At 33.2% G+C, this 24,223-nt stretch overlaps 1 protein-coding gene across 2 annotated transcripts; it reads left to right on the top strand.

The window, feature by feature from the left end:
• Positions 1 to 13,745: 13,745 nt before the first annotated feature.
• Positions 13,746 to 22,898, top strand: LOC101215716 (autophagy-related protein 9). 2 transcript variants are annotated; one of them, XM_031882636.1, is made up of 11 exons: positions 13,746 to 14,183; positions 16,110 to 16,728; positions 17,284 to 17,604; positions 17,970 to 18,192; positions 18,464 to 18,643; positions 18,728 to 18,934; positions 19,697 to 19,758; positions 19,857 to 19,908; positions 19,997 to 20,085; positions 20,715 to 20,825; positions 21,700 to 22,898. In XM_031882636.1, the coding sequence occupies exons 2-11, from the start codon at positions 16,151 to 16,153 to the stop codon at positions 22,577 to 22,579; spliced, it is 2,703 nt and encodes a 900-aa protein (XP_031738496.1). In that variant the 5' UTR covers positions 13,746 to 14,183; positions 16,110 to 16,150; the 3' UTR covers positions 22,580 to 22,898. The 2 variants fall into 2 exon arrangements, with proteins under 2 accessions (XP_031738496.1, XP_011651446.2); XM_011653144.2 differs by lacking the exon at positions 19,997 to 20,085 and having other exon boundaries at positions 13,748 to 14,183; positions 19,697 to 19,774; positions 19,857 to 19,927.
• Positions 22,899 to 24,223: the final 1,325 nt, after the last annotated feature.

The raw sequence follows: 24,223 nt of genomic DNA, 5'->3' as shown, positions 1-24,223 counted from the left end.
CTCATAAATACTCAAACTAAATCTAATTATAAATTCATTCACTTGTTGGTGTTCGTACACTTTGCAAGGAAGGAAGAAGGCTTGTGGTTTTTTATTTATTTATTTAGAATTTCTTATGAATAGAAAAAATTGAAACTTCTTTAGAAAAAGAAAAGAATACTTAAATTAATTATTGAGAATTTGATAGATAACTATATTAGGTAAATAATTTCAAATTTTTATATACGTTCTTTTCTATTTTGGAAGAATTTGTGTAAAAAAAAAGTCCAAAAGCTTTACTTACAAGTTGTTGATGTATGATGAAAAATTCAGACAATTTACTTAATCCCTTTTGAGGTAATGTTAGTGTCTTTTATTCCTTACTAGAACTTTTGGTGGGATTAATTGATGGTTTTAATGAAGTTTAACTTCCAAGAAAAATTATATTTTTTAAGCATTTGGAACTGAATTTACTAAAATTAATTGTTTTATCACTAAAAAAAAAAAAAGATCTACAACGACAGTTGTTTCCTGTTGCGAAAAATCCGTGATAGTTATTTACCGTCATAGTATCGCATGTCTTGGAAAGTCATTCTATGACAGTTCCAAAAAACTATCACAATATGTGTTTTTATGACAAAAAAGATCTACAAAGAACTAGAACTTGTTGTATATCTTTGAAATAATCATCTAATGTAACCATATGCTTCACTCAGAGATCTAGCTAAATTCCTACAACCAGAACAAAACTAGAAACATTAAAAAACAGAATCCCCCTCCCAACCTTTCATTCTGGACCCCCCTCCAAACCCTTTATTAGTAAATTATGTTTGTGATCCCATAAAATAGAAACACTATACTTAATTTGAAACATAACTTGTAAATCATAAATATTCAGTTTAAACCATAAGTAGATTCAAATTGAAAAACTATAAATACCATACCAAGGTAGAATCCCAAGAAATGAAGCATTGCGAGATTGACAAGCTTGTATGTCATTGAGACGTGGGTCAATTGCTGCGAGTTGTACGCCTCAAACAAAAGGGTTCCTTCAACACAGACTTACACTTAAAAAATAATGGAGTCTTCCTAAGAGAAAATATAAATGCACACACATTCATATCCGTTTAATTCTTAGTTAGAAACATGTTTATAAATGTGAGACGAGAATTATGAACTTACCTTTGTGCTCCTTTAGTCTGTTACAAAATAAGGTCTTCAACATTCACATGTGTCTGTGTTCCACAAAATTATATCCACAAAATAGAAACCACCAAAATACTTCAAAATAATTTAAGAAAAATATGATGTTAAGCACGATATACGTGCTTAGATATAAACTCCGCCCATTCAGATCTAACTTCATCGATATCACTTTGAGCGCACGTATTGGGTAAACTTTTCATCTATAGATAATAAAGTGGTTGTAAATTAGTTTGATTCAAGATAAATTACATGATGATAGTTTTAAAACTTGTATACTTACGATGTCTATAACAGAAGTACTCCTTGACAAAATTATGTCATGCATCAACCGCATGACGTAATACCCGCATTCTATGACCCTTGATTGCTTGAGACACTGTGTATGCATACAAACAATAAAAACATGTATGTTAAAGGTAATAATTAATTTAGAACTATCCTTATGGACAAATTCAAATACCTTTACAACCCTCCAGTTTGGTTTCCTTTGATTTGACATATTGAAAGACCTACAAAATATTTGAAGATTGTTACGTACACAAAGGGTGTTGCATACAGAAAAAATAAATGAACAATATAAGTAAGTACGACATACATTTCAAGTACTTCGGACATATTCTTTTCCATTCGATTCTTCAACGGGTCTATCTAGAACGCAAGACCCTTCGTGTGATTTACAGCGACCAAACTCCAGTGATTACTAAGTATACGTTTGAAATAGTATGACTAAATATTAGAATAGTCAATTAAAAAATGAACGACAGTGAAGAGATCATATACATACTCGAAAATTATAAGGGAATAGTACTAGTTGGTCATACTCTGCACCAAACAATCTTGCATTCAACCAATGTGCGCGCAATTCTTTATACCTCGAGAAACTAACAGATCCAGCATCTAAAAACTTGTATAAACTCAAAGTTTTCCATGCATCCATAATTGTGTATAGGTACCTACAAGTGCAATGACAATGAAGCAAAGTCAAATAAAAATTTATATGTTTCTTTAATGAACACTAAGTGTAGTAAGAACATACTTACATCATATACGCATCGAAGCATGTTGTACATGTTGGCTGCATTGATGAGAACTCTCTCAACGACTCAATCATTACACAACATTTCCTTCTCACACCGAAGACCTCAACAGGTGCAGTTATTTGAATCGATGACCCTTGCTCTACTATTCGTACCAAACACCGAAGTGCCACGGGACAATGTTGATCTACTGCACTAGATAATATGGTTGGATCCTTACTCGAACCCGTAGTATTGTTCTACAACAAAGATTACAATTAGGGTTAGCATAAATTGATTACAAGGGAATAGCAATGCAAGAACACACAATACCTTCTCATTTCCAGTAAGGACAAAATGGTGTGGCCATAGCAACTGTGAACCCACTTCCTGTGACATTTTCTTCAGTCCTTTCTTGGTCAGGATGGGAATCACACATTCACTATCCAATACAACATCTAGAGACACCTTCATGTTGTCTTCGCCAACTTCTGATTCAAATATTGTCCCGTGGGCAATGATATTATCTTGCATTTCAAATGCCAACATACACGGGGTTCCAACATACGTAGATGTATTTGTTAAATATGTGTACGTACACGTAGACATATTAAATAAGCACACAACAATTTGGATTCATGAATTGTGATGAAAACTAACCTTCATTTGATTTAAAGTCAAATTCGGTACAATCTCTTCTTCCTTGCATATATTCACCTGTAGGAAAAAAAGCAAAGTTAGGACAGTATACAAACCAAGCATGTTACTGTAGGGATTGATGGTTGAAAAAAATAAACCTCCATTTCTTCCTTCACTTTTGTCTCGTCAATTGCGTCTTTCTCCGGTTCTGGATCATTGGGTACATCCTCAACCTCATTATCTAAAGCCTCTTTCGTGGATGGTGTTTTTGTTGAACCCATTCTCCGTGCTTCTTCTTTCCATCCTACTGAACCCTTACCTTTTTTCACTTGTAATAGCTCTGCTTCTAACTCCTTTATTCTTTTTACCATTTCATCTCATTCTTCAAAAACTGTCTTATCATCGTTATTATGGTTTGATCTAGATTCTGTTGGGATATGGAAATACCTTTTCTTCGTGACATATTTTCCCACTCCTCGAACTATTCTTGGCCGATCTTTACCACCCAATGTTTGGGTTAGTATATCGTCAGCACTTGATAAATTAGACTTCTTCTGGGTGCCAGCTAGTAGTTCGTCCTAGCAAAGTAAGAAAAATGGAAATTATTAGGAATAATGGTGTAGGAAAACAAAAAATTCAAGGTATTTACTTACTATTAGATTGACAACGTCCTTGGTCTCTTCGTCACAAATTTCTCCCTTACGATCCAAACGTGCATGCTTCCACACTATTGATCAATCAATTTCTTTGGACGAAGAAGACGCACGCTATGTAAAGAATAAATGTTATATAATAAAACAACAATATTCAAAGAATACATGTGTAATACGTGGATAATCAATTATGACAAAGATCGTGGCTTACCAACTCCTCAACCAAATTTGCATACCCTTTTCTCGATGCCCGATGGTTGTATTTATTTTGCTTCATTTTTTGTTTCCCTTCCTCACTCTTTTTCTTTACAATAAAATCATATCAACACAACTTAGATGAATACTTTCTTATATAGATGTTGAAATAAAGCTAAAGAAAAAAAAAGGAACAAATTCAATTTTTCCAAACTTTAATATAGAAAGTTATGTTCTAGAAAAATTTATATTCATACTTACTTTGAAATCATCCCTCAATTGTGAAGCCACAAATTCAGCCTAATGGTTTTGATCGATGAATGAGTACTCATTCGGGGGATACTTTAACTTTTCTGCATTGTCCTTAAACGACATTAGTAAGTCGTTGTCAATCTGGACTTAAACCCACGAAAGCATACTTTCGCATTCTGAAGGACATTTCTCTTTGACTTCGAATCAATAACGAAGTCGGCCTACAATGCCAAAAAGCACATCCTAAATATTCAGCTTGATAAACGGGAAATTTTATTATACTTGAAATGACTTAAAGGATTGTTACCTCAATTAGTTCAAATATAGTGTTCTTCATCTCTTTGGGCACCGCATTCCAACTTGGGTATGTTATTGGAACGTGAAACCTTACTGTAGTTCCTATAAACTTTTCAGCTTCATTGCATTCTGACCAATTAGTTGCCCCAATTTGTTGTAGTCGACCACTAATTTTCGACTCTCGCTACTAACACGTGTTATCTCTTTCATTCCGATAGGGCCACGTTTTCTCTTAGTGCTACTACTCTCCCCTACATCATGTGGTGTAGAAGGATGACCACTACCTTATTGTCGTCTCCTAAATTAACCATATCTGCAAATCTAGTTTCAATAATAACAAAAGAAACTATATGTCAGGAAAAATGCATATGTAATTATAAGAAAGAAATAGAAAAATAATTTGATAATTGTGAATCAACTGTCATTTCTCAAATAAATCAATAAATTGTTCTTACTCACTTAAGTACGCAAAATTCATAATGACTATGGTAGAACACACATAACACTATTAATATAGCATATTATCTAGTACACAATAGTTTTATTCGAAAAAAAAAACAATTGAACATGAATTGAAAGCTTGATAACGATAGATTTTGAAGTAATCGTATCTCAAAATGACATTGTCCTACAAAGAAAAAAAACCACGGTCATTAATTACATGTAATGAACATTGAACACAAGCAAATAACCTAAGCTCAAGTACCACATTCATTAATAGTCTTACTTTACATACTTTTGAAAGTCAAGTGGTAACCCATGTGCCTTCACAATCACGTCTAGCGTATGATTCGTCCATTTCATCAATATCACCTGTTGTTGTCCATTTCGAAACTGGTGGATAGTGCAGTAACATGTCTCATCAGCACATTTGTAAGGAAATTCTTTATGTGGTGGCATAACAACAACCAACCATCGTTCATCAACAGGATCTGTCACATAGAATACTTGTCTCCCGTGCGTGGCAATAATGAATGAATCTAAAGTGTGTCTGATTCGGCTAAGGTTAACGAGCGTGTAATTAAGATCGTCCATTCAAACATCAGTCTTATTTTCAACCAAATTGCATTTGAAAAGTAGAGCCTTAAACGTATTGTAGCTGACTTCCCAAATCTCTTAAATCGTCCCATAGAAAGACATGTCGCCAACGATCGGATTTTTGTCCTTTGCACTAGAAACTTGAATTGTCGATGCGACTAACATAATCCCACTGTTTTGAATAATTCAATAGTCATCATGGGACTCTGTGTGGCAACAAGTTCCATTAATCATGTACCCCTTATACGTCATTAAACCATGGTAGGGCCCATGTGCAAGCCAGCGTATTGTGTTTGAGACAACCTTTCCTTCCTGTAATTCACTCATAACCTATTGAAGAGGATAGTCAGTCATTCTAACTATTCATCAATAAGAAAAAAGCATAAATGCAATTAAATATTTCAGTTACCTGATCTCGTATCCATGCACCGAAGGATCGATTATGTTCAAGTTGTAGTCACTGTTCATTTTTTACTCTTCTTTGGTTTTCCATTTTCAACAAATTCAAATGTCATCTACAAAATATGTCATACATTAACTTCATGCTTTGTGAGGGGTAAATTAAGGGTGGTTTATGATCATAGAAACGCTTACTCTATGTATGGGTGAACTTCTTCAGTGTTCTGTAAGACGTGAAGATGTGCTTGCTTCAATTGTTGCACATCGGGTCGAACGTACGTTCCTATTGACAGTGGTCTATCGCTATGTCTGTCTTCCATTGAATTGAGTGACCCAAGTCCAATAGGATCTAATCCAGAAAGAAACTTCAAACAGAATTCAAGAGCCTCCTCACATATTTGTGCTTCTACAATGCATCCTTCCGATTGAGTTCTATTACGAACATAACTTTTCAAGACTTTCATGCATCGTTCAAATGGGTACATCCGCCTTAAATATACAGGTCCACAAAGTTTTACTTCTTTCACGAGATGAATGACAAGATGAACCATAATTGTAAAAACTGAGGGTGGAAAATACTTCTCAAGATTGCATAAAGTCAGAACTATATCATCTTGCAATGCATCAAGCTCTAAGACAGAAAAACTTTTAGCGCAAATCGCATTGAAGAAAAAGCACAATCTACTGATAGTATATCTCACATTGTTCGGTAGGACTCAACGTATTGCAATTGAAAGCAGTTGTTGCATTAAAACATAACAGTCATGTGATTTAAGGCCGGTCAATTTTAAGTCATCCAAATAGACACGACTTTTAATATTTGATGAATACCCTTCTGGAACTTTAATATCGGACAAAGTCTTACAAAACTAATACCCTGCAGGAATGTAAGTTCTATTATCTATAAACGTTGGTGCCAATTCTGGTCTAATTTTCATTTCAACTAAATCAAGTCTAGTATTCATCCCATCTTTACTTTTTCCTGATATATCAAGTAACGTGCCTACTATGTTCATGCATACATTCTATTCAATATGCATTACGTCTAGAGAGTGACGTACATGCAAGTGTTTCCAATATGGTAGTTAAAAAAATTCTGATATTCTTTTTCAATAGTCATTGCTACCTTCATTATGCAATTTCTTACACACTTCTTTCCACATGAAAATATCATGTCTTTCAGTTTGAAGTACATGGTCTCTCCTAACAGGGGTTGTGAAGGACTTTAATGCTTCTGCTTACCATCAAAGTCTTTTTTTTTTTTTTTTTTTTTTTTTTGTATTTTATATGGATGATGTATTGACAAATACTTCCTGTGTTCCATGTATGAGTTTTTTTTTCCCCATGTTGTAGTCTTATTGAAGTAGTCTCCTCTCCACATATTGGACAAACCTTATATCATTTCACACTACAACCGTACAGATTACCGTATACTAGAAAATCATTGATCGTCCACAATAAGACAGCCCACTATGTGAAATATTCTTCTTTATATGCATCAAAACACTGAACTCCAACTTCCCACAACATTTTGAGGTCATCAATTAAAGGTGCTAAGTACGTGTTGATATCGTATCCTGGTTGCTTTGGACCTGATATTATCATTGTCAACATTAAATACTTCCTTCTCATACACGACCATGGTGGAAGGTTGTATATTGTAGTAATAACAGGCCAACAACTGTAGGTCGTTGATAAATCTCCAAATGGGTTAATTCCATCAGTGGACAAACCCAAATGGAGATTTCTTAGTTCTGACTCGAAGGTTGGCCACATGTGATCAATCAACCTCCATGATGGAGTGTCAACCGAGTGTCTTAAAATACCACCAACTTTTCTATTGATCGCATGCCAACGAAAGTTCTTAGCATTCTCAAATCTCTTGAACATTCTTACAAATCGTGGAACTGATGGGAAGTACCACATCTGCTTGGCAGCCACCCCACTTTTTTCATTGTTTGAGTTTTTAGCAATCTTCGACCTTGACAAACCACACTTAGGGCATTTTGTCATGTTTTCATACTCTTTTCTGTACAAACAATAGTCATTAGGACATACATTGATCTTTTGGTAACTCAGTCCTAAGGCACTTAGTGTTTTCTTCGCTTCGTATAAGGAACTTGGAATTTCGTTGTTTTCAGGTAAGAGATCGCTTATTATGGACAATAATTCAGAGAAGCTAGTGTTACTCCAACCATACCTAACCTTTAAGTTGTATAATCTTACGAGGGCTGACAACTTGGTGAATTTCTTACATCTTGGGTATAAAGGTTTCTTTGCGTCGTTGAACATAGTATCAAAGGTATTGGATGCATTAGAAGATTGTTCGTGAACGAAATGAACCATATTAACTATATTAAATAAATCATCGTTTTCATCATTTTCATCCACTGTATTTTCTATTATGCTGGTAACGTTCTCTGAGTTCAAATATTCACCATATGCCAGAACCATACCTTGTAACTTTTATCAGTGTCATGGGCATACAAATGATACCGAACTATTGAGACATCCTTAAGTAAACGATTCCCGCAATTCAAACATGGACATCTAATTGAATTAGAACCTTTGGCATGACTCAAACCAAATTGAATGAACCTTTCAACTCCTAAATCATATTCTCTAGACATCCTATTTTCCGTCATCCATGACTTGTCCATTATGTAGATGTATAAAAATTCAATCTTTTAATTTGGTCCCTAAATAAACCTGATTACAAAAAAGATATTGGGCAGAAACTTAAGGAAATCAATGAGTAATTACATCCTACAGTACATAGATTCCATATACAATCTTGGGAATTTCTTAACCCTTTGCTTCATAACGTTTCAAAAAACTTGGAAAAAAGAAATTCAAATCCAATAAGTGCATCCATTTGCTTAACAAATTGTATTTTACACTTTCGTTTTTATAATTGTCGTAAATTACTATGTGTCTATTTAGCATGGAACAAGCTATAGATGAATGTAGCTTTTGAATATAGGTGAAAAAAAGACTACCTTGACTATTCAAACACTTCCTTTGCAACAACTTATAAAGTTGTATTTGAAAATTATAAAACCAATTCAAATGAGAATTACACTTTTGTGATGAAAGCTATTTGTAAGATGCTTCAGTCTAATAACTTTGATTAAATATTTCAAACATATATATTTTGAAGACTGCTGATGGAAGATCAAAATCAAATCAAACACATACTATGAAGACAACAAACTCAACCTTAAAGAAAATCAATTTAATTGTTCCTAAGAGTAAAGTTTAGAAAGCATCATTAGACATATACAATCCAAAAACAAATCAAACATACCATTAACAATAACAGTAAGTAAATCAAACATACCATTAACAATAACAGTAAGTAAATCAAACATACCATTAACAATAACTGTAACAAATTTTTAAACAAAACAATTATTTAATTACACTACTCCTTTCTTCACATACAAATTTAGCAGTTGTGGCTTCATTTATGTTCAAACAAACATAGACAACAAGAAATTTCAGCTCAACACATATTTCAAATTAAGATAATGACCCAACGTACACTATCTAAAACTCCTCAACACAACTAGAAATTTCAACAGAAATCCACCGTTTCCTTTAGCAAAATGCATGAAAATAGATTTTCCGATACAATTTTCTTTAGGGATTCTACTTACCCAACAATACCAGATAATAGAAAATCGAAAAATAGAAAAGAGAAGATGGAAAGAACTCAAACTCAAAAAACAAAACCAGAAAATAGAAACACACCTAGTTTGGCCCATGGAGTTGTAGGAAAGAATTAGAGAGAACAACATCAAAGAGAGAGAGAGAGAAAAGGAGAGAAGGAACATAAGCTTACTGGTGAAGGAGGTGACAACTACGGTTTGAACTTTGAAGAGATTGCGGCGGTTTGGAGATGATTGGCACGAATTGAAGAACTTGAGGCATATGATGTTTCGTCGTTTGGTAGAGGAGGTTGTGGCAGCATTGATTGAACAGACGGGCACGAGGGGGCGGTAGTGGTGATGAGGCCGAAAGATGGTCGGATTGGAGATGACCTTCTTCGCGGCAGGATTTGGAAAAATGAAGGGTTTTAGATTTGGGGAAAATATTTTATAAATTTATAATTTTAATTTATTCTTTTTTATTTTAATAAAAAATAAAAAATTATTTTATGTTTTTTCTATGACATAAAATAACTGTCACAGAAAGTGTTATCCAAAAAAATTATGTCTTCTCCTGCCAAAAACGTGAATTTTTCCAATTTGTGATAGCTTTTTCTTCTCCTTCCCATTTTGTGATATACACAAGTGTCATAGTAGATAGTTTTTGTTATAGTGTATGTTTTAAGTTTAAATTTATAAATGATTAATTTATATAAATATAAGAAACCGACAAAATATTTACGACCTGGGTAACAAAATGAAAAAGATCATGTAACTGGACATTTTTTAAAAAATATTTCAGGTTTGCTCTTCCTTTTTATCATCTTTCTTCTTTTCCTCTTTTGCAATTTTTTATCTTACCATCCTATTTTTCTCTTCTTCTTTTATACTTTTTCATTTATATTTTTTTCAAACTGTTATTTGGTTGTTCCAAATATAAAAGATCGTGAAAAAAAATCATTGGGATATTGGCTAACCAAATTTAAACGATCAAATCTAAACAATAGTGTTTTAAATATAAACAATGGTTTTCCAAATATAAACAATCGTTTTTCAAATATAAATGTGTACCAAAAAAATCTTGAAAAAAAATCATTGAGATTTGGTTACCCAAGTTTAAATGATTAAATCTAAACGATCGCGTTCCAAATATAAATGATGATTTTCCAAATAGAAACAATCATTTTCCAAATAAAACGACCGTGTACCAAAAAATTTTGAAAAAAAAATTGTTGAGATTTGTCTACCCAAATTTAAATGATCAAATCTAAACAACTGTGTTCCAAATATAAACTATGGTTTTCCAAACATAAACGATTGTGTAAAAAAAATCTTGAAAAAAGTAGTTGAGATTTGACTACCCAAATCTAAATGATTGTGTTCCAAATATAAACAATCAATTTTAAAATATAAACTATCTTTTTCAAAATATAAACGATTGTGTACCAAAAAATCTTTTTAAAAAAATCGTTGAGATTTGACTACCCAAATTTAAACAATAAAATAAACACGATCGTGTTCCAAACATAAACAATGGTTTTCCAAATATAAACAATCGTTTTTAAATATAAACGTGTACAAAAAAAAAATCTTGAAAAAAGTCGTTGAAATTTGGTTACCCAAATTTAAATGATCAAATCTAAACGATCGTGTTCCAAATATAAATTATGATTTTTCAAATAGAAACAATCGTTTTCTAAATATAAACGATCATGTATCAAAAAATCTTGAAAAAAATTGTTGAGATTTGTCTACACAAATTTAAATGATCAAATATAAGCTATGGTTTTTCAAATATAAATGATTGTGTACAAAAATCTTGAAAAAAATCGTTGAGATTTGACTATCCAAATCTAAACGATCATGTTCTAAATATAAACAATCATTTTCAAAATATAAGCTATCTTTATCAAAAGATAAACGATTGTGTACCAAATAATATTTTTAAAAAATCGTTGAGATTTGTCTACCCAAATCTAAATGATCGTATAAGAATGAATAGTTTAATTTAAACGATCATTTTCTCAATATATTTCACATTGGATGCAAATTAATGACAAACATTTTTGTATTTTCTATTGTGGTCCTGTGGACTTTTTCTGTTTTCGAAATTGTTCTATACTATGTAAATATTTTGTTGTTTTGTTATATTTTTTAAAAGACCCATTTATAAATATATCATACATCTTTAAAAAGCGAGGTGGAAGAATTTTCTAAGGTTCATTACTCTTATATATATATATATATAAACTAAAGGTTAATTTTCATAAACATAATAATCGGGTAAAATATTTACGACCCACGTAACAAAATGAAAAAGCCTATAAAACTAGTCATTTTAAAAAAATATTCTAGGTTTGCCCCTCATTTTCATCATCTTTTTTCTCGTTCATCTTCTACGATTTTTTTTTCTTTCCATCCTCCTTTTCTTTTCGTCGACAGATTTTCTTTTATCTTTTTTCAAACTGTTATTTGATTCAAGATCGTGTATCAAATAAAAAATCTATTTTTTTTTCAAATTGTTATTTGATTGTGCCAAATATAAAAGATCGTGAAAAAATCGTTGGGATATTGTATAATCAAATCTAAACAATTGTGTACCAAATATCTAAATCTATCATGTAAAAAGAATCTTTAAAAAATCGTTTAGATTTAGGTAGCTAAATTTAAACTATCAAATGATCGTGTTCCAAATATAAATGACCGTGTTATGATATTCCAAATATAAACAATTATATACCAAATATAAACGATTGTTTATCAACTATAAACGAGTACAAAAAAATTATTGAAAAAGAAATCGCTGAGAATTTACAACCCAAATTTAAACGATTCTCTACTAAATATGAAGACTGTAAATATTTTACCGATTTGTTATAATTTTTGAAAGACCTTCTTACTTAATTATAAATTAAAGTACTTAATTTTGGTCAAAAAGTTAAAATCAAATTTCAAAAGGTTAAAGTGTCCATTTAAATCAGATATGTAATTAATTAAAGTTTGAGAGAGCAAATTTGTCCAAAATTATTATTTTAGAATTCTGATTTTTTAAATCTTCGTTTTGTCCTAAGTAATTGCAAAAATTTTATGAGATGTTTGAATTACTTTTTCAAGCGTTTAATTTAGAAAATAAGTTATTTAAAAATAATAATAAGGGTCCGTTTGGATTATCTATACAAAAATGTTTTTTTAAGAATACATTTTTTAAAAAACCTTTTTTGTAAAATGATTTTAAAATCTAAACACTTACATATTTGGTTTGACCTTTTTATAAATGTTTATACGCAAAATTGTGTTTGATTTGTCTTATACTAACAATGTTTATATTTAGGTCAAATTACCTTAAAAGACTATTAAATTATGAATTAATTTTATAAAGAAATACACATTGAATCTTTTTTTCAAAAATATATTTTAAAATTAGTCGCACAATATCTTGAAATTATTAATTTTTTAGTTACTTGAAACTAAGCATTAATTTCATTTTTTTTGGACAATTCAATTTTAAGAGCACAAATATCTTCAAATGTAAATACATAACCATTAAAAAAACAATTGATTTCCAACAACAAAATATAAATAAGATAAATAATTTTTTCGAGACAATATAATATCAATTAGACAAAAGAAAGTGCAATTCGATCACATTTTTCATTCATCTTCATTTCAGGAACCGAACGATCATGTTCTTTATTGATGTCCTCGTAGTTTCTTTTCCAGATGTTAAGGCAAAATATATTTGACTGAAGGAGGAATATTTGCAAATTTCTATATTTAAATGTATAATATGAACCCACACTACAAAATATTCAAAGCATTTAAAAAGAAAAACAAAAAGAGCACCACGGAAAAATAGATAGTAAAAATGAATAGAAATGAATAAAAATAGATATTTGGGAGAGATTTCTCATTCAACACCAAATAAACATTTATTATAAAATTTGGTTGAATGTTTTTGCTCTAAAATGATTTAATTCATAATTTCATTTTTCTAAAAAATATTTTAAATCAATGTCAAACACCTCAATTTATATTAAAATGAAATATTTTAAAAGCTAAATACTTCAAAAATTAATCAAAACACACTCTAAAATTGCGTGGAAGTCAGATTTTTAGGTGTATTTTAAACAATTTTTAGAAAAATAAATTTAAACAAAAATAAATTTATTAAAAAACATTTTTTTAATTAAATTCAAACGTTCATGTAATATGTAAGGGTAGATTATAGAATTTAAAAGATTAAATAGTTTTACCTTGAAAAAAGTTTTTTTTTTGTTAAAAAAAATTATTCACATCACTAGGGTAAGGTATTACAAGAATTATGAAATAAAGCCGTTGATTAATTCTTTGAAAATTATATAAATTGAGTAAGGCTTTCCTAAATAAATTAATGATTTGAAGAATCTGAAAAAAAAAAGAAAAAAGAAAAGAAAAAGGGGCAACCGAAGGAGCAGTCTGCTCGATTAAGGCTGTGGAAAAGAGGGTAAGGGAAGAATTACCGAAGCTCACGTTTCTTCTTCCGGGACTCTCATTTTCTTCTTCTTATTCTCAAATCCCAGTTCTTTATTCAAACCAACTCACAATTGAACTCTCAATCAACTTAATCTTCCTTCAGCAAATTCATTCATTCGTTCATTCTCTAAAATTTCTTCTTCCCTTACACGCAACCCCTTCGTTTTCCCCCCTTTGATTTTCCCCTTTTGATTTCCCCTCTGTTTCTATCGATTACCCTCGTTTCTTTGATACCCTCCTTCTCTTTTCCCAATTTTAATCTTTCCCGATCATCCACATAAGTAATTTCGACTTTGGTTTGTCTTATCTTTATCTACTTCACCCCCTTCATTCATGTTTTTTTGAAGGTAATCTCTTCTAAAAAACCCAGCTGCTTATTTTGCTTCCTTTTGATATTTTTTTTATCATCATTTGTTTGAGAGTATTGTATGATATTCTTTGTTTGAGTTTAAATGTTAGTGAATTGGAATGTTGGGTTTACTCTCTCGAACTAGCTTCTCTTAGAATTTGTAAACGACAAATGAGAATTTTGCGCTCCAAATGGGTTTGAATGATTCTTGATTATCTTGGGTTCTTCATCCGCAAAATTTTCGACTCTTGCTCTTTATCCCTCCCAATCTTTTGTGGGTTTTATGTGTTTTTTGCTTACTGATTATGGTATATGATTTCTATTCACGATCATCTGGCTTCTTTTTCCCCTTCCATCCCTTTTTCTAAGTGTGTAATTGTCTAAATTCAGACTCTTCTAGCCTGCCGTCTTTCCTCTCGTTCCCTGGCTTGCTCTTTTAAAATTCTATCATTTATATCTTCTCCTCAAGAAAATTAGCTTCTTAATTTGAGGGATATCATACAAGTCGTGGTATTCAGTTTGAAACTACCAGTTTTAGCTCTAACCATTTTGGTTCTGTTTTTGGTTTTTGAAAATTAAGCCTATTTCCTCCCCATTTTTTACCACGATTTGCATCTTTGTCAAGTACAATTGTTTGAATTCCTAGCCAAATTCTACAAACAGAAAAACAAGTTTCTAGAAGCTACTTTAGTCTTTTTTGTTTTAAAAAATTGGTTCGATTTTTTAACCATCGGTAAAAAAGAAGATAACAAAAAAAGAATTTGAAGGTGGGAGTAGCGTCTATAGACTTAATTTTCAAAAACAAAAACTCAAAAAACAAACCGTTACCAAATGGGACCCTAGCTCTTCAACTTCAGGTTTAATTAGATGCTGCATTGTTACACAAATAACAGTGTCATGAATCATGATGAATGAAAGAAAGGGTGAAGAAATGTTCTAAAAATGAACCAAGAATCACCTATGCGTTATCCCTGTTTATGTTGCTTTCTTCAAAGCACTTGAGGTTACTGACCTCCCTTCTTGAAGAGTCCTTTCATCCTCTAATTTTCCTATACATCCTTGAATCTCAATGACATATAGGACCAAGTAGTTTTTCTGTTACTCATCCACCAAACATCCTGGAAACTTTCATTACTCTGTAGCAGCTTTGTGCTGCGTGCCTCTTTTCTTTTGTTTTTTTTTCAGTTCAAGAATGCCTATTTTGTAACTGCAGGCAATAAATACTTAAATTTGTTGTGCTCGAGAATTTCTTATATTTTTGCTTCTGCATATGATATGTTGATTCCCGCTCAAAACCTGTTTATTGCTTGTTCTGGAATACCACTATACAAAAATACATCTTATTTTGTGTAAGCCTTCCATTTCGAACCTTGTTGAATTCAAATGGAGTCAATTTTTAGAAGATGAGTTATGTAATTGGCTAAGGATTTAAGATTTAAGTTGTTTCGGAACTTTATCCAAAAGACCTTCCCCTGTCTTTTCTTCAAGTTTTTCTACATGTTCAGACTGTTTAAAATGTAATTTGATTGTTTCTTAAAGTGTTTTTGACTTAAATCTTTCCTCTTGTACAAAATTATGTTAATGCCATACTTACCATCTGAAGTTAAATGCATAAGTTTGTCCATGACCCCTTTACTTAAGTCGCCGTCGACTACCAATGCAACATGATAGTTGGGCTTTGATTTATATTGCCTTTATAAATGGTTGTGCCCACTGATCCTTTGGTCTCTTTGTTTGTACTCATAGTATATCTCTCTTGTAGTTTGAGGTTTTTCATTAATAAAGAGGTTGGTCTCCTCTTCAAAACAAAATTATATTGCCTCTATAAACTTTCTCTCGACAAACCATCTTTCCATCATACATTAATATTTTGATATTGGTTGCTCAATTTTTTCTTATTGCTATCTCTTTCAATTTCTTTCAGGGAATGGACTTGCTGTATCTGCCCACTGTCCATCTCTGTGAATGATGCTCAGTGGAACAGGGGGTGCAGATAATGTTGGAATTTTTAGATGGAAATCCCATGGTGAATCATCTTTAACATCTGCTTTGCTTAAGGATGTGCCACCAGAGATTGAACTATCTACCTTTGGAAGAGTGCCAAATCCTGGTAGTGAGAGCCCTACTGGGCTTCTTGATGGGGAGCGTTTGAATGTGGAACCAATTGCTGACTTGGACCTATTTTTTGAAAGGCTTTATAGCTATTACTGTGACAAAGGGCTTTGGTGCATCATTACGAAGTGGATAGTAGAGCTTCTGAGTCTTGGCTTTACCATATGTTTCTCAGCATTTTTCTTACTATTTGTTGATTGGAATGGTCTCCGCAATGCCAAGTGTGGGATGGATGCAGTGGAATCTGGAACTAAACCATGTGATCTTGCCAAGGAAGCTCTTCACGAGCACCCCTTGCACCATATGACAGTTTCAAAAGCTATCATCATTGGATATTTAGGCATATTTTCTGTTTATTGGATCTTTTGCTTTTTTAGGTTTTTTGCACAGCTGAAGGACATTTTAGGAATCCGTCACTTCTATTACAACAGGTTCGTTGAACAAACCTTATGAATTGATTTAATGCTTTTAAACAACCTTAGGTTTACGTTTTTGTTTCTAAGTTTGTTTTTCAATTAGTTTAATGATTTTTATTTCTAAGTTTTGCTGTTTTTTTGCTTTGTTTCTGTTTTCTTGTATCCTTGAGTATTAGCATCTTCTCGTTACCCTAATGATATTTTTTTTTCCTTTAAGAACACACACAAGATTTGTTCTGAATGTTTGTACAACTTTGTCATTGAGTTCTGAAAACATTTAGAGTGTGCTTGACCAAGGATTTTGGAAGTAGGAGTAGAATGAAGTTATGAACTCCACTCCTTGTTTGGCCCAAGGAGTTTGTAGGTCCCACCACTAAAAAAACATCCTTACACTGTGGGGTCTAGGAGTTCACAACTCCCCCGACTTTATAACTCCTTTCTCCTTACTATTTCCCTCGTTATAGCTTTTAAAATCTTTCTTTCGTCTGTTTATTACTTTATTATGAGCTACCGTTTACAAGAGATCTTAGATTCATAATAATTCAGTCTCTTGTTTTTTTTCCTGTGAAGTCTTCACATATCTGACAATGAAATCAAAACTATGCCATGGGCGACAATTCTTGAGAAGGTTGTTGAGCTGCAAAGTACTTGTCAACTCTGTGTGACTAAGGATCTTTCTGCTCATGATGTGGTCATGCGCTTGATGCGGAAAGAGAACTATCTGATTGGGATGCTTAACAAAGGAGTACTTGCTTTTCCAATTCCGAAATGGGTCCCAGGTGCTGGCCCAGCTGTGAAATTTGACTCTTCTGGAAATCATTACCGATTAACATTGACAAAGAGTCTTGAATGGACCTTGAATTGGTGTATACTACAGAGCATGTTTGATCGGTATGTTTGTTGCTGTAATTATTCTCTCTATTATTTAGAAAATGGCTTCAGCTAGGTCTTAGATGGATCAAACATTAAGAAGGGAGACATATTTTGTGGTAATTACCATGTGTATGTATGATCTACTTGACAGAAAGTATAATGTTATCTCTCACCTTCGCCCTGTTAAATGTAAGTATGTCTACTATATACAGCTTTTAAGATCTAAAGCTTGTATTAATGTAAGCTTGCAACCCTTTTTTTGTAAATAATACTAAAGAAAGGAAAAGAGAAAACCCAACGGGGGTGTCTTAAATATCAAAGATTTAAAGTTTTTCTGCTTGCTATGTAGAATATCTGCTGACTTAAGCATATTACTGTTTCAGTAATTACTGCGTCAGAAGGGAGTTCATATCCAACCCTAGAACATTGAAGAAAAGGCTTAGGGTAGTTGGAGTAGTAATGCTCCTGCTTTCTCCGTTTCTGGTCATATTCATGTTGGTCTACCTCTTTCTAAGACACGCTGAACAGTTCTATAACCACCCAAGTACAGCATCATCTCGAAGGTGGTCAAATTTGTCGAAGTGGATATTTAGGGAATATAATGAGGTATAATGACTCTTTGGGTTTAAATGAAGTAAAATTTATCCCTTTATCCAAATGCTCAATTATTCTATTTGCTAGCTGTTTGTAAAAAGTTGTGCTGAATAAATGTTGGCTGTAACTTGTGGAAGATAATGATTATGACATAACAAAAAAGAAAGATTTAGGTTGTAATGTGTCATGTGTGACAGATAATGTTTATGTAATAACATAGATTTTTCATTGTTCTTAAAAACTGTTTCATATAGAATTGTTATTGCATTCTATGTTTTGGCAGGTTATGCATTTGTTCAAGCACAGGATCAATAGCAGTGTGCTTCATGCTTCAGAGTATCTAAAGCAATTTCCATCTCCCATTATTTCGATAATTGCAAAGTTCATCTCATTTGTCTTTGGTGGCTTTGCTGCTATTCTGATTATCATTGCTTTTCTGGACGAATCTTTACTGGAGGGCCATGTAATATATATTTCATTTTCTCCTAGCCCATTAACCTATTGTTCACTGTGTACTTTAATCTAAATACATTCTCTTACCATTCAGATTTTTGGCCGCAACCTCCTCTGGTACGCTGCTGTTTTTGGAACTATAACTGCGATTAGTCGGGCTGCAGTTACAGATGAGATCTTAGTTTTAGATCCTGAGGGGGCAATGTCCATGGTTGTCCAGCATACTCATTATATGCCGAAAAGATGGCGTGGCAAAGAAAATTCTGAGCTTGTTCGACTAGAATTTGAAACCCTTTTTCAGGTAAATTAGCTAACATTTTATCTCATTCTCTGTGTGGCTGGTGTGTATTTAAGCTAATATTACGAATCAACAAAGTGAGTATGATTCAAGGAAGGTTAGAGAGCTCCTCCTTGTCTTTCAGACTCAACCACCTCAGTTCACGCAAGCACACCTGCTTTCCTACTCATATTCTCTAAATTCCTCTTGTCTTAGACTCTCTTACGTCACGTGACTTAGCCATCAAAGTGGGCTGCCCTTACTAATTCACAATCTAAGCCCCACTTCCTCTTAAATCATTTATTTTCATATTTATTTATTGTTAGTTATCATCTTATGGATTCACTTCGAAAATGGTAAGCCAATAAAACTGGATTTTCGTTTTGGATGTTGTTTGTCAATGAATGAGGATGTTGTAATATAGTTTAAGGGTCCTAGTTATTGAAATAGTAGGTTTTTAGTAGAATATTAGAATGGGTATTAGAAGGAACAAAATAGTAATTAGTTAGTAAGTTTTTTAGGGTTTTTTTTGGTTATAAATAGGAGTGTGGGTTGAGAGTGAAGGAGTGAAGAATTTTGTGGTGTTTTCCTAATTGGGGAATTTGGGAGAGGATTCTCAGCCCTTTTGAATATGCTGAGGTATTATAAGTCATTAATTTTCTTAATGCTTTTTGCTTTCATATGTTTGAAATACGTAGTTCCTCTTCTTTTCTCTTCTTGTTTTTTGTTATTGTCATCAAGGTTGCAATCTTCTCCTTGCCTCTTATGGACCCTTTTCTGATGCAGTATACAGGAATGATGTTACTTGAGGAGATGGTCTCCATTTTCCTTACCCCATTCTTGCTTGTGTATGTTGTTCCAGAGGTTGGCAGCTTTTAGAGATTTCATCTCATCTCATTTTAGTGTGGTCAATGTCTTCGAGTCACTGATAATTTTATATATGCAGAGGGTGGATGACATTTTGCAGTTTATTGCAGACTTCACAGTCCATATTGAAGGTGTTGGTCATGTTTGCAGGTTATTATGTTTCTTCAAATTATCGTGGTCTTTACTTTTTCCTTACACTTATCTGTTTCTGCATGAAAGAGTCAAATGAGATTCAAAAGAGTTCAGAGAAGTAAAGCCTGGGGGAAATTCAAAGAGTTCCCTCTCTTCCTAAACCAAACCACCAAAACGTAAGCATAAGTAAAGCATAAGTACCCCCACCCTCCTCTTAGGGCTTCCTATGTATTTAAAGCAGCACAGACATTTTAGTTTGGCCAGCATGTCCGTTTGTTGTTCTAAGACTCTTTGACACTTGTTGGACACGTATTGACCACTTGTTAGTGTAGCATATGTGTTAGGCATGCATAGAACACTTGTTGAGTAAACTACAAAGACACCTAAATGAAAATAATAATAAAAATTTTTAATATGAAATATAGCGAACATGCATCGAGCTTAGATTTTTTTCTGGCATAAAAGTGATATATTTTTAAAAATGTATAGTTCAATAAATGTGTCCTTGTGTACCGTGCCCTAGACTTTTTTAAACAATGGCATGTCGCTGTATTCATGCCCGTGTTTTGTATTTGTATTTGTGCTTCTTAGCTCATTTAAATACACTTTATCCGTCAGTTATTAACCCTGTTAAATTCTGCATCTCATTCTCAGCATTAGCTATGCAATGCATTAGCCCTTTCCCCTGACACTTCCTACATTAATGATTGTTTGTCTATCAGAAACGTGATATGACTTCTGGTATGAACTTATTATTATTATTATTTCTTCAAATCCATTTTGGGTGTTTCCTTGTCTTTTGCAGTTTCAGTGCCTTTAACTTCCAAAAACATGGAAATAGCAGTTATGGGTCACCACATAATGCGCCAGGTGCAGAGAGAAGCTCCCAGGGTAAAATGGAGAAATCATTCTTGAGGTATGTATTATGATCATCAACTTTTCTGGACATCTATGTGGCCGTTGCTTGTTCTGATTGTTTCTTATTTAAAATTTGATTCTTGGGAATATTTCTTCAACTCTTCTGATTCAAATAAATACCTGCAATAATGTCCACTGCATTTCCATGACTTTGTAGAGAAGGTAGTCTTGTATGGGCAGCCTTCCTTTACAATCTCAACTTTTGAAATGAGGCCAGCTTGAAATCTTCATTTGAGTTAATTAGGATTTAGGATAGATCATGTTGTAAAACTCTACGTATGTCACGTTATTGATTTATGATGCAAGCGTTTCTGACACCCCGTTATTACTTTTAGCACTTGGCAGCTTAGATAAATTTTGATGAAAATATGTTAATGATAAAATGAGAGCTCGTTCTGATATTTATTCTTTTGATATGAATATCTCTTGCACTTTCTTTGTTTCAATTGTTCAACTTGTTTTCATTCTGAGTGTCCAACAAAATAGAATGTGCTTTGGCTATAGATTAGCAAGGTATGTGGGGGCCCTTTCGTAGCCTTTTAATTTTTAGTGTTTGAAAATTAAGCTTACAAAACACCTCAACCACTTCTAAATATATTGTTTTGTTATTTGCTTTTTACCCACGTTTTCACAACCAAGCTAAAATTTGGATTGAAGAAAAGTTTTAAAACTTGTTTTTATTTTTGAAATTTGGCTAAGAATTCAAATCTTGTACTTAAGAAATATACAAATCCTTGTAAGAAAAACGAAAGGGTCACCGAATGAGGGGTTTTGTGTGGGTATCCTGAAAATGTTACATTCAAGTTGGTTTTCTCTGAAGTTTCTTTTGCTGCTTGTGAATCCTCACACATCAAGTTGTGTTCGTTTTTCAGTTTCTGTAGTAACTATCCTGGATGGGAACCAAATGCTCAGGGAAAGCAGTTCATGTCAAATCTACGGAATTTTAGGGAGAGAACGTTGCAGCAACGGGGATGCATATATCAGCCATATGAAATGTCTCAAGCAAGTCGCAATTTGGTCGGACATCGGGACAGGAACGGCATTTTTCCAGGGGAATTACCCCGCCAAAATTCAGCAGTTCGTAATTGGATGGATTTTCTATGGCTGGATGAACACCAAAGAAACTTTCCGTACCTGCTCGATCATTATTATACAAGCGGACCCCGAGATATAGCCAATTACTCGAGAGACATTCCTGAAGAATCATCTGAACTAATGGAGCTGAACTCCAGTGTTTACTGGATTCCACCCTACATTGCTCAAAGAAAAGAAAGATATGAAGACTTCTGGAAGGAAGATCATCTCGTGGATCGATCACAGACTCATCTTGGGGCTTCCACATCAGCTACTCATCTTGGGGCTTCCACATCAGCTACTCATCTTGGGGCTTCCACAGCATCTCCTATCATTGGCGAAAGCATATTTCATCATCAAGAATCTACCAGTGCGAATTCTGGTGGTACCAAAACTCGGTGGTGGGATCGAAATATTGTATCTCGTGAACTACCCCAAACTAGTTTCATGGATCCTCCTAATTTCAACAGGTACACTACTACCATGAAGAGTCAGTACGATAATGTCTCAGAACGAAGCTCAGAAGAGCAACAACACATGGAATGGAGCGATTTCGGAAAGTTATCTCGACCCACTTACCTAGAAGACATAGAGACAGGAGAGTTGGATCTTCATTTTGGAGATGTGTACAGCAGAACTCCAGAAACTCCTAAACCCGAACCTACAAGCTTTGAGTAATTGCTTGTACTTTTATGTGGAAGCTATCACTTTACAACTAGGGATGGATGTTGATTTTCTGGGTTCTTTGATGTTTTTCTGTCAAATTTATAGCAAGATCCTTAAATTCTTTTTCTGTACATAAATTCATCAAACAAAAATATTCTTCATAGGCTTCTGTTTGGTTTGAAGCCTATTGGAAACCATGGGAAGGTGTAAGTAATGGCATATTCAAGTTATTAATGACATCCAATTCATTCTTCCATCATATCCTAGGCTTCTGTTTAGAGATGGAAGCACCGTTTTTCTTCTTTTAAGAAAATAAATCTCATTTATGCTAGCTATGTAAGTGTGAATTCTGTATACGAAGAAGCAATCTTGATTTTTTTTTTTTTTTTAATAATAAATAAGTGGGGTCTATACTTGATTTTGACTTCCTTCCCTTTAACTCAAAGCAATATGTTTTGGATTCTTTTTTCATTTTGATTAATTATGTTGTTTTTGTTGATTCCAATCATGAAATTCATGCTACACAAATCTTATTTATGGCATGCCAGTACTCTAATTAGTGGAGTTTCCAACAAGCAATTATATTAACTTGCTAAAGCTAATTTAAACCCTTTTTACTGCCTAGCTTCTTAATTCAAGTTTTAAGGTTTATAAAGGGGAGGGTTTGGGTTGTGTAGCCCTCGTTTGGTGGAGCAAGTGTTAAATCAATACCAATTTAGGGTTTTTTTTTGTTTTCTGCCGTACACCTCCTAAACCCGTCTCATTTTCTCCATTTTTTCTTATCAATCTTTCCTTATTAACTCATCTCACACTCCCCATTTTTCCTTCTCAATTCATCCTCAACTCCCCCATAACACTACTCCCTCTCTCCCTTGAGTTTGTCGCAGTTCGTCCCTTAAGTGAACAAGATGAAAATTGGGATATGAAGGACAATGCCAAGGAAAGGAAGATGAAAACTCACAACGAAGAGGAGGAGCAAAACCCATGGCAAAGAGGAAACAAAAACTCAAGGCTAAAACACTCTAGTAAAAACCCATAAAGCCGACGAAAGGAAGATGAAAACCCACAACGAAGAGGAGGAGCAAAACCTATGGCAAAGAGGAAACAAAATATCACGGCTAAAACACAAATTTAGTAAAAACCATAAATTCTGTGAAACCCATCGCGAAAGCATAATTCACGCAAAGAGGAAGTGAAAAACCCAAATTCAGCAAAGAGGAAGATGTCGTGAGGCGAAGAGGAAGGAAACAAATGAGAGAAAGAGTAAGATGATTGTTATTTGGGAAATGCGACGGAGATAAAGAGGAATAAAAAGGGAAACTACGTGGAGAATTGATGAAAATAAGAGGAAGAAAAAGTAATTCACCAGAGAAAATAGAAAAAGAATTGAAAAAAATGAAAAGGAAACCATTAACAAGAATTCAGAAAAAGGAAAAGGAAACTAATAAAAAGAATTGGGAAAAAGAAAAAAGAAACCAATAGAAATAATTAAGAAAAATGAAAAGAAACCAATAGAAATAATTGAAAAACGGGAACGGGAGAAACTACTTTTTTTTCCAATAATTCCTTATAAAATGAGAAACGTTTCTACTGTTTTTTTAGAACAAGAAACGGAGAACGTTACCAAACACATCATTTTCTTAAAAAATGAAAACA

Source organism: Cucumis sativus, chromosome 3, assembly GCF_000004075.3.
Source record: "Cucumis sativus cultivar 9930 chromosome 3, Cucumber_9930_V3, whole genome shotgun sequence".
Taxonomy (NCBI): domain Eukaryota; kingdom Viridiplantae; phylum Streptophyta; class Magnoliopsida; order Cucurbitales; family Cucurbitaceae; genus Cucumis; species Cucumis sativus.
The sequence above is the reverse complement of the archived record's forward strand: the minus strand, read 5'-3'. Positions and strand labels throughout refer to the sequence as shown.